At 42.9% G+C, this 14,288-nt stretch overlaps 1 protein-coding gene across 1 annotated transcript in view; it reads left to right on the forward strand.

Moving 5' to 3' along the window:
• LOC126481278 (palmitoyltransferase ZDHHC16B) overlaps window positions 1-14,288 on the forward strand; it is an 87,772-nt gene that overhangs the window by 1,864 nt on the left and 71,620 nt on the right. The window contains exon 2 of the mRNA XM_050104910.1: window positions 1,610-1,751. Within this exon, the coding sequence (XP_049960867.1) occupies window positions 1,705-1,751 (47 nt within the window). The 5' untranslated portion in view covers window positions 1,610-1,704. The remainder of the gene's footprint in view (window positions 1-1,609; window positions 1,752-14,288) is intronic.

The following is a 14,288-nucleotide window of genomic DNA, read 5'->3' on the forward strand; positions in this document are numbered from 1 at the left end:
AAAAATATCAAACATACATTATTTAAATTTTTATGACAAATTTATGACAGTTAATAATTACAAATTTTTGAAATGCTGTATATTTATAACTTATTTCCTACAGTTAGAGATTTGTGGCTCTAATGGCCTTAAAATTTCTCAAAGAAAATACTGTATAAGGAATGAGATGTGCACAGTTGCATGATTTTCAATAATAAATTGACATTTTATGTTTGTGGGAATGTGAATAGATACATTAAAGGGGTGGGAGGGATGCAACATGCTTTACAGCTTTGTATGCTCCACAGGATATAGCACTGGGGAAGGAAAAAAGGTTTTACATTGCAGATTCACGTGTTTTATTGCTCCTCATTTCTTAGTTGAAGAAAAGTCAACAAAAAAGAAGTTAAAAGTGTAACATGATGAAAGCAAAAAGTAAGTGAAGTACATCAGACATTTAGTATTCCGTTAGACCATTTTTCAAATACCTGCCAGTTCTCCCTGATTTAGTTTCTTGTAGTGTCTGTGAATCATGAAAGCTGATTGTGAGGATGTTCAGCAGTACAAATTTTCATTTCCTATTGACCAATATTATTATGAACATTAACTTGAACCATACTTCCTTCCTTCCTTCATCTCCTAAACTTATCCTTGACATCTCATGCTTAAAAGTTACTTAGACCAAAGATATAAGAGCAGTTTCATTGAGGCAGGCACACAGTGAGTCTGTCACATTAGACTTTGAGTAAGGATGATTCTAAACACAACAATATGTAAGAATTGTAAGAAAATGAAATGCCTGCAGCTGTCCTTATGATTTTATTTATTTTGTAGCTACAAGTTTCGGCATTTCAGTGTGCCATCTTCAGACTGTACTTGATGCTGAAGGCTGTTGACACGATCCCTATACACCACATCAGTGGCCTTAACTGGCTATGCAGACATTCTGTAAACTTTGGTTAAGCACTCCAACCATCAACTGCCAACTGAATCACTCAACTGGCAGTTGATGGTTGGAGTGCTGAAGCCAAAGTTTACAGATTGTCTGCATAACCAGCTGTGTTGGCCACTGATGTGGTATATATAGGGATCGTGTCAACCCCTTCACTATTAACTATGGTCTGAAGATGGCGCATGGAAGTGCAGAAACTGGTAGTTACAAAATAATAAAACCATAACAATGGGTGCAGGCGTTTCATTTCCTTGCAATAGTAAACAGCTGTGGTACCCAAGACCTCCTGTAAAAAGGATGGACATACAAAATGCGTGAGAATAGTTAACGTGCTTGTACGCGCATAAAATAGTAGTGTCTTCATCAGATGCACATCAGTCAGAAATTTTTATTCCAGAACAAGAAAAATTTGATCCTGAAAACCATGCCACATTTTACTTATAGGTGGCATTTTTTAGTTGTGTCAGAATCACCTATCACATTTATTTTATGTTGCACATTGTAGGTAACAGTTACTGTTTCTCTAAAAAGGAGATTTGTATCTGTTTTGCTTTTATATCTGAGTAATTAAGACATAAAAAATCAAATGTTGAGCAAAATTGTATTTGTGATGTCATTGAGCAAAATTGCATTTGCAATGTCATTTATGGAATGTGCATTCTATTTTTCTTTTTCCAGTTTTCACAGTTGTCTGAAATGGATTATTATGATTTGAAGTGATACTCCTTATCCAGTAAAGCAATGAAAATACACATTTTGGTTTCATACCAATTATGGTCAGGATAAGATGGAAGTTGACAGCAGCTCCAGGTTTGGTTCTGTAAGTATTTAATCTGATATGGGCCTAATTGTAACAATAAGTTTTTATAGTGCAGATTAAAGATTTGATATATGAAGGGCTTAGGTGAATTACAGCTCTTTAGAAACACTACTTTTGAATAGTGAAAACATTGTTAAAGAATGGAAGAGCATCATAAAATAAACACTAAATATTAATCCTTTATTTGTGGGTATTCTGTAATTTAATAAAGAAGAAACCATGATGAAAGGATCGAAAAATGCAACAACGGCAGAAAGGGAATTCAAACAACAAGACTCTGAATGATTTTTACTTACTTGCTCATGGAATCTACTAAATAAAACAGTTCAACTACCAATGGAGCACAGGTTCCAGTGACTCCCTGTTACACACCCCAGAAGTCTGAGAGGGGCTTTAGTGGCAGTTCAAAACTAGCAAACTCCTCCTAAGTGTAACTTTTTTTAGTTGAAACCTCTACTGCTAGGTGTATAAACACCATTTTTGGATTAAAAAAACTGATGAAAATGTTAAATTTTGATAAAACTGCACAAAATCATTCTATCTGTAAGACTTTTGTTCTAAAGTTGTCACTGTCTATTGTATCTTCCTCTCTTACGTTGCTTTCTTCTTCTTCTTCTTCTTCTTCCGAATGAGGCTACTTTGGACCACACTTGTTCAACTGTTGGGCTTTGATCTATGCCTAGTACTGTTGCATCGTCTGTCGGTGTAACTCCTTCCTTTCTTCTGTCCATGGGGTATCTTTTCTTTGGGGCTTTTCTTGAAATCTTCGGACTTCCTTCAGAGTCAGTCTCACAGACTGTCTGTTCTGGAGATCAGTTATTCCCAGTTCTTTAATGTCCTCGTTTTCTGTTAGCCAAGTGGTGCGAACCTTCTTGTTTTGCCAGAAGGTGAACAGATGGTTGGTTAATCTGTTTGAAGGCAATCTTGCAACATGGCTATAGAAAGTTACCATTCTTTTTCTTGCACAGTCAGAGAGCCTCTCGATATGTTTGTAGGGCTCAGAGTTATGCCACCTTCTGAAGTTCTCAGGTTCGTCTATCGGGCCTAGGATCATCCTGAGGGTTCTCCTCTCTCTCTGACTTCCAGTTTCTCCATCAGACCTCTCCAGTTCGTAGAAAGACATTCCATGGCATATAGGGCTTCTGGTCATATGACTGTCGTGTAGTGCTTAAGTTTCAGGTTGCGTGGCAGGCTTTTCTTGATGTAGGTGTTCATAGTCGGTCAATAGGCTAATTCCAACTTGTTGACTCTCATGAAGAATGACGTTTTTTTCTGATAAGTTGGGTTCAATCCATTTGCCGAGATACTTAAATTTCTCAGTCCTTTTGCTCTTTCCCAGGTCTAATAACATCTTTGTTAGCTTCTTTGATGCTGGTGAACAGCTGTTTTCTCCCGCATCACTTGAAGACCGACTTTGGGTGCCTGTTTTCTGAGTTAGTTTACCTGCATTGTTGTCATTTCAAGAGAATCAGCAATCAGTGTCATGTCATCTGCAAAAGCCAGGTAATCTACAATCAGTCCTTCATTCTTACGGCCCACGTAGCCACCACTCTGGACACCCGAATTGGTCAGTTCTTTGCGCCGTTCTCTCACAACCTTTTCGAGGACACAGTTGAAGGTAAAAGGGGAGAGTCCATCCCCTTGTCTCACTCCAGCCTTTATCTTGAAGCTTTTTGAGATCTCAACTCTAAATTTGACCTTCGAATGGGTGTTTATCAAGGTTTCTAGAATGAGTCTGTGGGTTTTGTTGTCTAGTTCTAATTCCTGGAGTATTTTGTTAAGTGTTTGTCTATCAGCAGAGTCGTAGACCTTCTTGAAATCAACAAAAGTGACAACCACTTTGCCGTTTCTCATCTTGGAGTATGCCAATACCATTTTAAGGTTGAGGATCTGTTCAGCACAGGATCTGGTTTTCCTGAAACCTCCCTGATAGTCTCCCAGTTGACTGTCCAGTTAATCTTCTGCCCTTGTTAATAATGCCTTGGGAGAATCTTGTGTGTTACCAAGACAAGAGAAATTCCACGGTAGTTGTTCAGGTCAGTAACATCTCCCTTTTTGTGAAGGGGATGGATCAGAGCCGTGTTCCAATCAAGTGGTAATTTCTCTGTTTCCCAGATGTTCTGGATGACCTTGGTGAGCTTGCCCACAGCATTACTTCCACCACATTTCCAGAGTTCAGCAATTATAGAGTCCTCTCCAGCTGCCTTATTAGTCTTGAGAAGTTTTATTGAAAATCTTTCTTGGCTGCTTGAATCCCGACTTCTGTTGTCACATGTACTTGAAGATTTGTTTGGTTCGTCTGTTGTCATCCACTGAAGAATACTGATCTCTCTTATACACACTCACTGTTGTCCTCTGACACACCATCTACTTGGGGCAAGTAGTGAACTAGTTATAAGGAGGGGACGAGACGGGACAGGAGAGGGATCATGACGTTTGTGATGGAGTGTAGAACAAATTAGATTATGCAGGAACGGATTAGGATATCATTACACACTGATTAATATAATTTTACAATTGATGGTTCTGTGAGACAGGTGGTAGAGGTCAACCCCTCAGTCCTAGCTTTCCCTCACTTCAGCACCATGTGCCGACTGTGTTGCCTGTTTTGTAGAGGCTTGTCAAGTGTGATTCGCTGCACTCTGGCAACACTGCTACTCACCACTGCAATCTCTCAGTCTCAAAGTTATGCTGTTCAAGGTATAGAAGGAACTTAGAGGAAAGAAGGCTGAGAATCCACAGCTGGGAAAAAAGATAAGAGAAAGTTCCAGTTGTGTGTGTGTTGAAAACTTGAACTAGATAACCACGTAGGACACATACTGAAATGTCTAGGGTTAGCTAATTTTGTTGTAAGAATAATGGCGAACTTTGGAAAAGTCAGTAATTTAAATTGTTTGCATATTTTCATTCATTTATGACCTCAAAGATAGTATTTTGAGATGGCACCTAACTTAGGCAGAAACTATTTATTGTGTGTAGAATTCCTTAATATACAGTTTATAGGTATTTGTTTACTCAGCCTGTAATATTGACAACAGCATCACAGTTCATTTATATACAATTGAAATTTATTGTCAGTAACCCTTCTGAATTTGATTAACTGAAGATATTCATAAATACAGTACCAGAAGGATAAATGATGTGCAGTTGTCTAAGCTTGGCATAGAAAGGAATGAAATATGTAGCTTTTAGATAATTCACACAAGAAATGAAATGTTTTCAAATGCAGGCTAATGTCATTTTACCTTAAGAACTACTACTATACCATTACAAAATTCATGAGCAGAAATAAGTAGGCCTAACTAATTTTAAACCTGCCCAACACTAGTAGTGACTGAAATATTGAAGCAAGTATTTTTTTAGGTGTAAAGAATAAAACTTTTTTTAACAGCATTCAAAACCTCTTGAAAAAATAAGTACAGTGATATATTGCCTGTTAATGTAGACATTGAAACTTGGGCCAAAATTATTCATGAAACATGCTAAAATTGAAAGGCAGTGTGGCTGGAAATGGCTGTTGCAGTGCTAACACCATCAAGTGAGACTCTCATGCCAGGTCCTGTTACACACAGCAAGAAAATAGGCCTACACTACTAAGACGTTATACAAAATAGATACAGGGTCAGTTAAGATTGCTGTAATCTGAACTATGTGCTGACTTCTAGTGTATCAAAAGTGCTTAGGAAAACTATTTTAGACGTACGTGTATATTCATGTGTAAGTGAACGGATTTTGTTGGGGGGAGGGGAGGATAGCTGCAATGGAGCTTGGCATGAGAGTTCCACTTGGTGATATTTACACCACCATAACATAATATGGCTGTCATTCCATTTGATTTTAGCAAATTTCTCAGAGTCTGCATCTACATCTGTACTCTGCAAACCATTGTGAAGTGCATGGCAGAGGGTACATCCCTTAGTACCAATTATTAGGGTTTCTTCCCATTCCATTCACATAAAGAGTGCAGGAAGAATGTTTAAATGGCTCTTTGTAGGCTGATCCCTTTGAGTGGTACATAACAGGTTGCAGCTTATTCCTAGAGTCATCTTTTAAAGCCAGTTCTTGAAACTTTGCAAGTAGGGGTTTACATCTAACTACAAGACTCTGGCAGTTCAGCATCCCTATGACACTCTTGCATGGGTCAGACAAAACCTATGACCATTCATGTTGCCTTTCTCTGTATACATTCAGTATCCCCTATTAGCCCTATTGGATACAGGTCCCACATACTTAAGCAATATTGTAGAATGGGTTGTATGGGTGATTGTAAGGAATCTCATTTGTAGAGTGATTGCTTTTCCCCAATGTTATACCAATAAAACAGTCTTCCACCTGCTTTACCCATGTCTGACACGTGAGAGTTGGGTTTCGCATAATCACTGTGAGAAGTTTCTGTGCCAACACTGACAAGCGTTGTCTCACTGTACTCGCCATTTCAGGGGATTTCAAAAACTATTAAAAAACATTGTTACATGTAAAAAAAGAAAAACGTAATTCAATTTCTCAGTTGGTACAAGGATCGAGGGGATTAAAAATCAATAAAATTATTTTTCCCTCTGCGTATTCCTGAAAAACCTCATTTCTGTGTCTCAAACTATTCACGAAATAAGAGGGGTCTGTATGTCTCTTTTACATATCACAGATCATAACTTGCTTCTTGAGTATTATCTATGGAACATGTATTTAACAAAATGAGATGAGAAGCTATACTGTTCTTCATATTTATGGAACTGAATGTGAATAAATTTGGTTGTTCAATTATTTTCTGTGAATGTATCTTTTGAATAAACTTAAATTTCTGCCTTTAAAGTGGGTCTGCATCTGATTCTGGGTGTAATGGAGTGTGAGGCTTCTTTGATGTAATCACATATACAGAATGTCTCTCCTAAGAGTCATCGAGCATTTTCTAAGACGATTCAGCAGATATTTGCAATTTCATTTTTGCAGCGTGTAGCTGGAATCAGCTCAAACAGATACTAATCATCATGTCTTTCATGTGATGCGAAGTGTGATGGAATGTGTTGGTTTGTTTCCCATTAAAAACAAAATTATTTTTAAAGTGCTTTCAAGAGAGTGCTCCCAAATTCGTTTTATCGATGAGTGTTGACAAGTACAGTGAACATGAAGAATAACAAATATAACAACAGCAGCAGTGCTGTCCTAACCTGCGCTGACTGCTAACGCCATGCAGAAGTGCTGCTTAGTTCTTTGCCGGAATACTGATTATTCTTTGTGTTTCACTGTTCTTGTTAATACATTTCAATAAAATGAATAATGCACTAGACTGATTTGGGATCACTGTATCAAATGGGCAAATAAAATTCAGATTCAAAAATCATGTTGTATGTAATGGGAAACAAACCAACACTTTCCACTGATGCTGGGCTTCGCATGAAAGACTTGTTGAACAGGATTTGTTTGAGCAGACTCCAGCTACACACTGCAGAAATGAAATAGCAACTATCTACCGAAACACGGGAGAAAATGCACATGACGATCCATAAGGGGAGACTCTAGGTATGTTCTAACACCTTATAAAATGTTCATCAGTGGTACTCAGCAGACATAATAGTCCAGTACATTAAGGACAAATATTTCCTTTAAATTGACATTGTAAGGACACATTCTGCTGAATTTGAGGACATGCAGGGTTCCTAGAAAATGAGAAAATGCTCGAATAGCCAGTTGAACTGTATTGAGAGTTGTTGCCCCTGTATGCTTCACATTTGCTTTTGTAGAAAGCTCGTGTGTTGAGATGGTGATAATTGAGTGTAGATGGGGAAATCAAACTGTGATCACTTAGAGTCCTCCTAGTCACCCTCCTGTAAAAACATTTATTAAATGTGAAAAATACAGACCAAATAACATAATGTAATTGGATAGATAAAAAAAAAATCTTCTCATCAAACAGTGACTGGAGAACACACCTATTAAGGTATTAAAGTTAGCACCTTTACATGTGGCTTCACCTCCCTACCCCCCACCCCCACTCCCCCTCGTCCCATGAACCATGGACATTGCCATTGGTGGGGAGACTTGCATGCCCCAATGGTGCGGATAGCCACACCGTAGGCGCAACTACAATGGAGGGGGTATCTGTTGAGAGGCCAGAAAAATGTGTGGTACTTGAAGAGGGGCAGCAGCCTTTTCAGTAATCTCAGGGGCAACAGTCTGGATGATTGACTGATCTGGCCTTCTAACATCAAACAGAACAGTCTTGCTGTGCTGGTACTGCGAATGCATGAAAGCAAGGGGAAACTACAGCGAAAATTTTTCCCCAAGGCCATGCAGCTCTACTGTATGGTTAAATGCTGATGGCTCCCTCTGGGTTAAAATATTCCAGAGGCAAAATAGCCCCCCCTTTTGAACCTCTGGGTGGGGACTACTCAGGAGCATGTTGTTATGAGGAGACACAAAGCTGGAGTTCTATGGAACAGAGCATGGAATGTCAGATCCAGTAATTGGGTGGATAGGTTAGAAAATTTAAAAAGGGAAATGGATAGATTGAAGTTAGATATAGTGGGAATTAGTGAAGTTCGGTGGCAGGAGGAACAGGACTTCTGGTCAGGTGGATAAATAGTTATAAGTACAAAGTCAAATAGGGATACTGCAGCAGTGGGTTTACTAATGAATAAGAAAAGAGGAATGCATATAAACTACTATGAACAGCATATTGAATGCATCATTGTAGTCAAGATAGGCACAAAACCCATACCCAGCACAGTGGTTGAAGTTTATATGCCAACTAGCTCAGGAAAAAAATAAAAATGAAGCAATATATGATGAGATAAAACATGTTATTCAGATAGTTAAGGGAGATGAAGAATAAGAAATAGTGATATTTTGTGTGTGTGTGTGTGTGTGTGTGTGTATGTGTGTGTGTGTGTGTGTGTGTGTGTGTTTTGGGGGGGGGGGGGGGGAGGAGATGACTGGGCGAAAGTAGAAAAGAGGAGGAAGCCGCCTGGTAGAATTTTGCACAGAGCATAATTTCATCATTGCTAACACATGGTTTAAGAATCTTAAAAGAAGATTGTGTACGTGGAAGAGACCTGCAGATACCAGCAAGTTTCAGATTGATCTTGTAATAGTAAGACAGTGATTTCAGAACCAGATTTTAAATTGCAAGTCATTCCTGTGGACTCGGAGCATAATTTATTGGTTGTGAACTATGGATTAAAACTGAAGAATAGCAAAAAGGTAGGAAATGAAGGAGAGCTTGAGGCAGCATTAGGGCACGATTAACAAGAGTAGTGGAAAGGAACAGAGAAGAATAAGAGTGAGTGGCTTTGAGAGATGAAATAGTAAAGGCAGCAGAGGAACAAGTAGTTAAAACAATGAGGGTTGATAGAAATCCTTGGGTAACACAAGAGACATTGAATTTAATTGATGAAAGGAGAAAATGTAAAATGCAGTAAATGAAGCAGGCGAAAGGAAACGCAAAAGTCTAAGAAATGAGATTGACATGAAGTGCAAAATGGCTAAGCGTGAATGATCAGAACAAAAATATAAGTATTTAGAAGGATATATCACTAGGGGAAAGATAGATACAACCTACAGGAAAATTAAAGTGACCTTTGGAGAAAAGAGAACTGTTGGTATGAATATCAAGAGCTCAGATGGAAAATGAGACCTAAGCAAAGGAGGGAAAGCTGAAAGGTGGAAGAAGTACACAGAGGGTCTGCACAAGAGAGATGTGCTTGATAGCAGGATTATAGAAATGGAAGAGGACATAGGTGAAGATGAGATGGGAGGTATGATACTGCGAGAGGAATTTGACAGAGCACTGAAAGACCTAAGTTGAAACAAGGCCTTGTGTGTAGACAACAACACTACCGACAGCCTTAGGAGAGCCAGCCTTGACAAAACTCTTCCATCTCATGAGCAAGATGTATGAAACAGGCAAAATACCCTCAGATTTCAGAAAGAGGATAATAATTCCAATTTCAAAGAAAGCAGGCACTGACAGTTGGAAATATTACCGAACTATTAGTGAAGTAAGATATGGTTGCAAAATACTGACATGAATTTGTTATAACCTTTAATCACTAATAAATTGCGTGGATATACAAACGTAGAAACAATAGCTGGTTACATGCTACCAATTCCGTATGGATCATTCGACTGCCGTGCCGTGACATGCGGCCGGCGCCGTTCGTAGCTAGGTGGTGCTCCCGCGCTCAGCCGAGTTGCGGAGAACCTCTATCGCCGTTTGCGTGTACTGACGTGGCGGCACTCTTAAATGTCGTGGCACTGTCACAACACTTTTCCCCCCTTGAAAAAAAACACTCACTTCCTGGGAGACACGGACAGCGCGGAGACATCCATGGCCTCTTGGGAGGCCCCGAGAAGATCCTGCGGAGAAACACGAGAGTACGGTCGAAAATGTCCAGGACGGAAGCCCGTGCATGGAACGTGCCTCCTGGACGAGATGATGGGTAAAAACTCCGGAGCAGCATCCATAGGTGTCATGGACCTGGGGGTGTGCTCCAGCGAGATGGGTCCCGGAGAAGGCAGCGTCGCGACTGGGGCAGGTTCCGGCAGACTCGGAAGCGGTAGCAACGTCGGCTGCAGCAACATGCACGGGAGATAGGCAGCAGCGACAGGACTGGCTTCTCGGGCTGGTGGAGGCGAAGGAAGGGGTGGTGGCACCGGCGTGGCCACCACTCGTGGGCACATCTGGTCGTAATGGCGAACAACCATGCCGTCGTCCGTACGTATTTCACAAAGCCGGCGGCCGCGAAGAGCCTTGACCACCCCTGGAATCCATTTAGGGCGAGATCCATACCCTCGTGCCCACACGTCGGCGCCCACCGAGTATTTTCCCGCACGAGGGGACACAGTACAAGGCCTGACAGGTTGAAGCAGGTGCAGTAGAGTGCGCGGTTGGCGGCCATGCAAGAGTTCAGCAGGGTTGCGATCACCCAGAGGTGTGAAGCGATAAGAACTCAGAAAATGCAACAGAGCGTCATCTGTGGAAAAATCACTAAGGAATTTTTTCATCTGGCTTTTGAAAGTGCGGACAAGGTGCTCGACCTCCCCATTCGATTGCGGATGGAAGGGCGGTGCTGTAACATGATGAATCCCGTGTCCAGTACAAAAATCACGGAAGGCCTGCGAAGAGAACTGAGGGCCATTGTCCGTGACGATTGTGGATGGAAGACCTTCTAGCGCAAAGATTTTGGACAAAGCCAGTGTCGTCGCCGCAGTGGTGGGCGACGGACATCGAACAACAAACGGAAACTTCGAGAAGGCGTCAATCAACAGCAGCCCAATAAGTGCCGAGGAAGGTGCCGGCAAAGTCAGCGTGCACCCGTTCTCATGGCTGCGCCGGGTCATGCCACGGAGAGGGCATTGTACGGGGTGCAGCCAGTTGTTGAGCACACTTACCACACGCAGCGACCATGTGGGCAATGTCCAAATCAATACCGGGCCAATAAACGTGCCTGCGGGCCAGGGACTTAGTTCGAGAAATCCCCCCAATGGCCTTCATGCAACAGTTTGAGAACATCTTTGCGAAGAGAGGCTGGCACCATGACCCATGGAGATGCACCATCCGTGGCCAGAAGAACAACACCATCATGAAAAGACAGACGAAGGCGCAAGGCATGGTAGTTGCGAAAGGGATCCGATGCCCGGCCCTTGGTCCTGTCCGGCCAACCCCGTTGAATAAAACCGATCACCTGACGCAGGACCGGGGCCCGCGCAGTAGCCGATGCGACCTGCGAACCTGTAAGCAGAAAACCCTCGACCGCACGACGTTCTGCCTCATCAATGTGGAAACAGAGTAGTTCATCTCGATTGAAAACCGGGTCGAGGCCCATCGGCAAACGCGACAACGCGTCAGCGTTGGCGTGCTGGGCCGTGGGGCGATAGTGAATCTCATAGTGAAAACAAGACAAGTATAAGGCCCAAAATTGCAGGCGGTGAGCTGCCTTATCTGGAAGCGACGCCGATGGGCTGAACAGAGAGACCAGCGGCTTGTGGTTGGTGATGAGGTGAAACTTAGAACCATACAAAAAAACGCTGAACTTTTTTAGAGCATAAATGGTAGCGAGCGCCTCCTTTTCGATTTGAGAATAACGCCGTTGCGCATCGTTGAGGGTCTTGGAAGCATAGGCAATGGGTCGTTCTGACCCATCCTCATACCGATGGGCGAGAACAGCCCCTAGGCCATACTGGGACGCGTCAGTCGCCAGAACCAAGTGCTGACCCGGACGGAATGTGGCAAGACAAGGCACCGACTGCAAATGAGCCTTCAGGCGGACAAAAGCCTGCTCACACTCGTCGGTCCAACAGAAAGGAACGTTTTTGCGTAGCAGCTGATGCAGAGGATGAGCTACCGCCGCCGCGGATGGAATGAATTTGTGATAATAAGCAATCTTGCCTAGAAACGCCTGAAGTTCTTTTACCGTAGACGGCTGGGGTAGAGCGGTAATGGCCGCAACATGCTGACGTAGAGGACGTATACCCTCATGGAACAAGTGGAAACCAAGATACACAATGGAGGGTTGGAAGAACTGTGACTCGTCCAGATTGCACTTCAACCCAGCCGAATGCAAAACCCGAAACAGTGAACGCAAATTGCGAAAGTGCTCCTCAGTGGAGGCCCCTGTGACAACAATGTCTTCCAGATAGTTTATGCAGCCGGGAACGGAAGCCGTGAGCTGTTCCAAAAACCGCTGAAAAATGGCCAGCGCGCTGGCGACGCCAAACAGTAACCGTTGGTACTGATACAACCCACAAGGAGTGTTGATGACGAGAAATTCCTTGGAAGACGCATCCAATGGCAACTGATGGTACGCCTCCGATAAGTCAAGTTTGGAAAAGAACTGGCCCCCAGCGAGCTTGGTAAATAACTCCTCAGGACGGAGAAGAGGATAAGTGTCAATGAGGCTCTGAGCGTTGACAGTGGGTTTAAAATCACCACACAATCGCAGACTCCCGTTTGGTTTAGAAACCACCACGATTGGCGATGCCCATTCGCTGGAGGTAACAGGAAGGAGAATCCCTGAAGCTGTTAACCTGTCTATCTCAGCCAAGACAGGTGCACGCAACACCACCGGAATAGGGCGTGCCCAGAAAAACTTTGGGCGAGCTGTAGGTTTAAGAGTAATGTGGGCTTCAAAATCCTTGGCACGACCCAGACCAGCAGAGAACACGGACAAGAATTCAGAACACAATCCATCCAGCTGTTGATATGGAATATCCTCAGATATGAGGTGCACATCATCATCAATGGAGAACCCAAACAACTGGAAAGCATCGTAACCGAACAGGTTTTCAGTGCCTGCATGATCCACCACGTAAAACGTGAGGGGCCGAACAACAGACTTGTAGGCAGTGGAAGCATCAAACTGGCCAACGATAGGAATTTTCTGTTTATTATAAGTTCTCACATTTCGCGTAACTGGAGACAAGGGAGGGAAGCCCAACTCCAAATACGTGCAAGAATTAATGAGAGTTACTGCAGAGCCAGTGTCCACTTGCATGCGAATGCCTTTATCCAGAACACTAACAGTAACAGTTGTTTAACTTATTTGTTTGAGAAAGCACACAGTTAACATCCATGTCCGATGCCTCGTCCTCATCGACAGGAACTTTAGGGGACTGACACACAGAAGCAATGTGGCATTTTTTCCTACATGAATTACACGTGGCCCAACGTTTTGGACACGCGGCCCTGTCATGCTGTACGAAACAACGTGGACAAGAAGGAAGTGCGGAACGAACCTGCTTCTGTGGCTGCTGTTTACGCTGCGAGCGTGGCAGCCCAACGCGACATTGTTTACGTGAGTGAACCGCCGCCACATCGTCGGTCCCCTGGGAAACAGGCAAATTGTCCGTGTCGAAAGTGGTCTGTATAGTGCCTACATCACACCACGCGTCTATTTGCGCACCAGCAGCGTGAGACACTTCAAACGATTGAGCGATGCTTAGAACTTCCGACGACGATGGGTTTGGCAGTTGTAAGGCACGTTGCTGAACTTCTTTATCGGGAGCAAGCCGTAGAATAGCATCCCTAACCATTGAATCAGCATAAGACTCATGATGAGTGTCTGTGACAAACTGACATTTCCTATTCAGACCGTGTAGTTCCGTCGCCCAAGCCCGGTAAGATTGATGGGGCTGTTTACGACACCGGTAGAACGCCACACGGGCGGCAACGACGTGGGTGTTTTTTCGGTAATAGTTAGACAATGTCACACATTTCTTGGAAGGACAGAGAGGCAGATTCCCGCAGCGGGACTAACTGAGATAGCAGCTGATAGATCCGTGGGGAAATCAAAGATAGAAATAACGACTTACACATAGGAGCGTCAACAACGCCGAAAGCCAAGAAGTGTTGCCGCAAACGCTTCTCATAAACCTCCAAGTCTCCAGCAGCCTCGTCATAATGAGGGAATGGAGGCGGAGAAGAGGAAGACAGACGATGAGTAAGCAACGTCGACAATGCCTGAATAGCAGCTGTCAGCTGTGTTTGCTGTTCAGTGAGCGCTTGCATAACCTGTTCCATGTCTGCCCGACATGAACACACAA

Source organism: Schistocerca serialis, chromosome 5 (genome assembly GCF_023864345.2).
Source record: "Schistocerca serialis cubense isolate TAMUIC-IGC-003099 chromosome 5, iqSchSeri2.2, whole genome shotgun sequence".
NCBI classification, from domain to species: Eukaryota; Metazoa; Arthropoda; class Insecta; order Orthoptera; family Acrididae; genus Schistocerca; species Schistocerca serialis.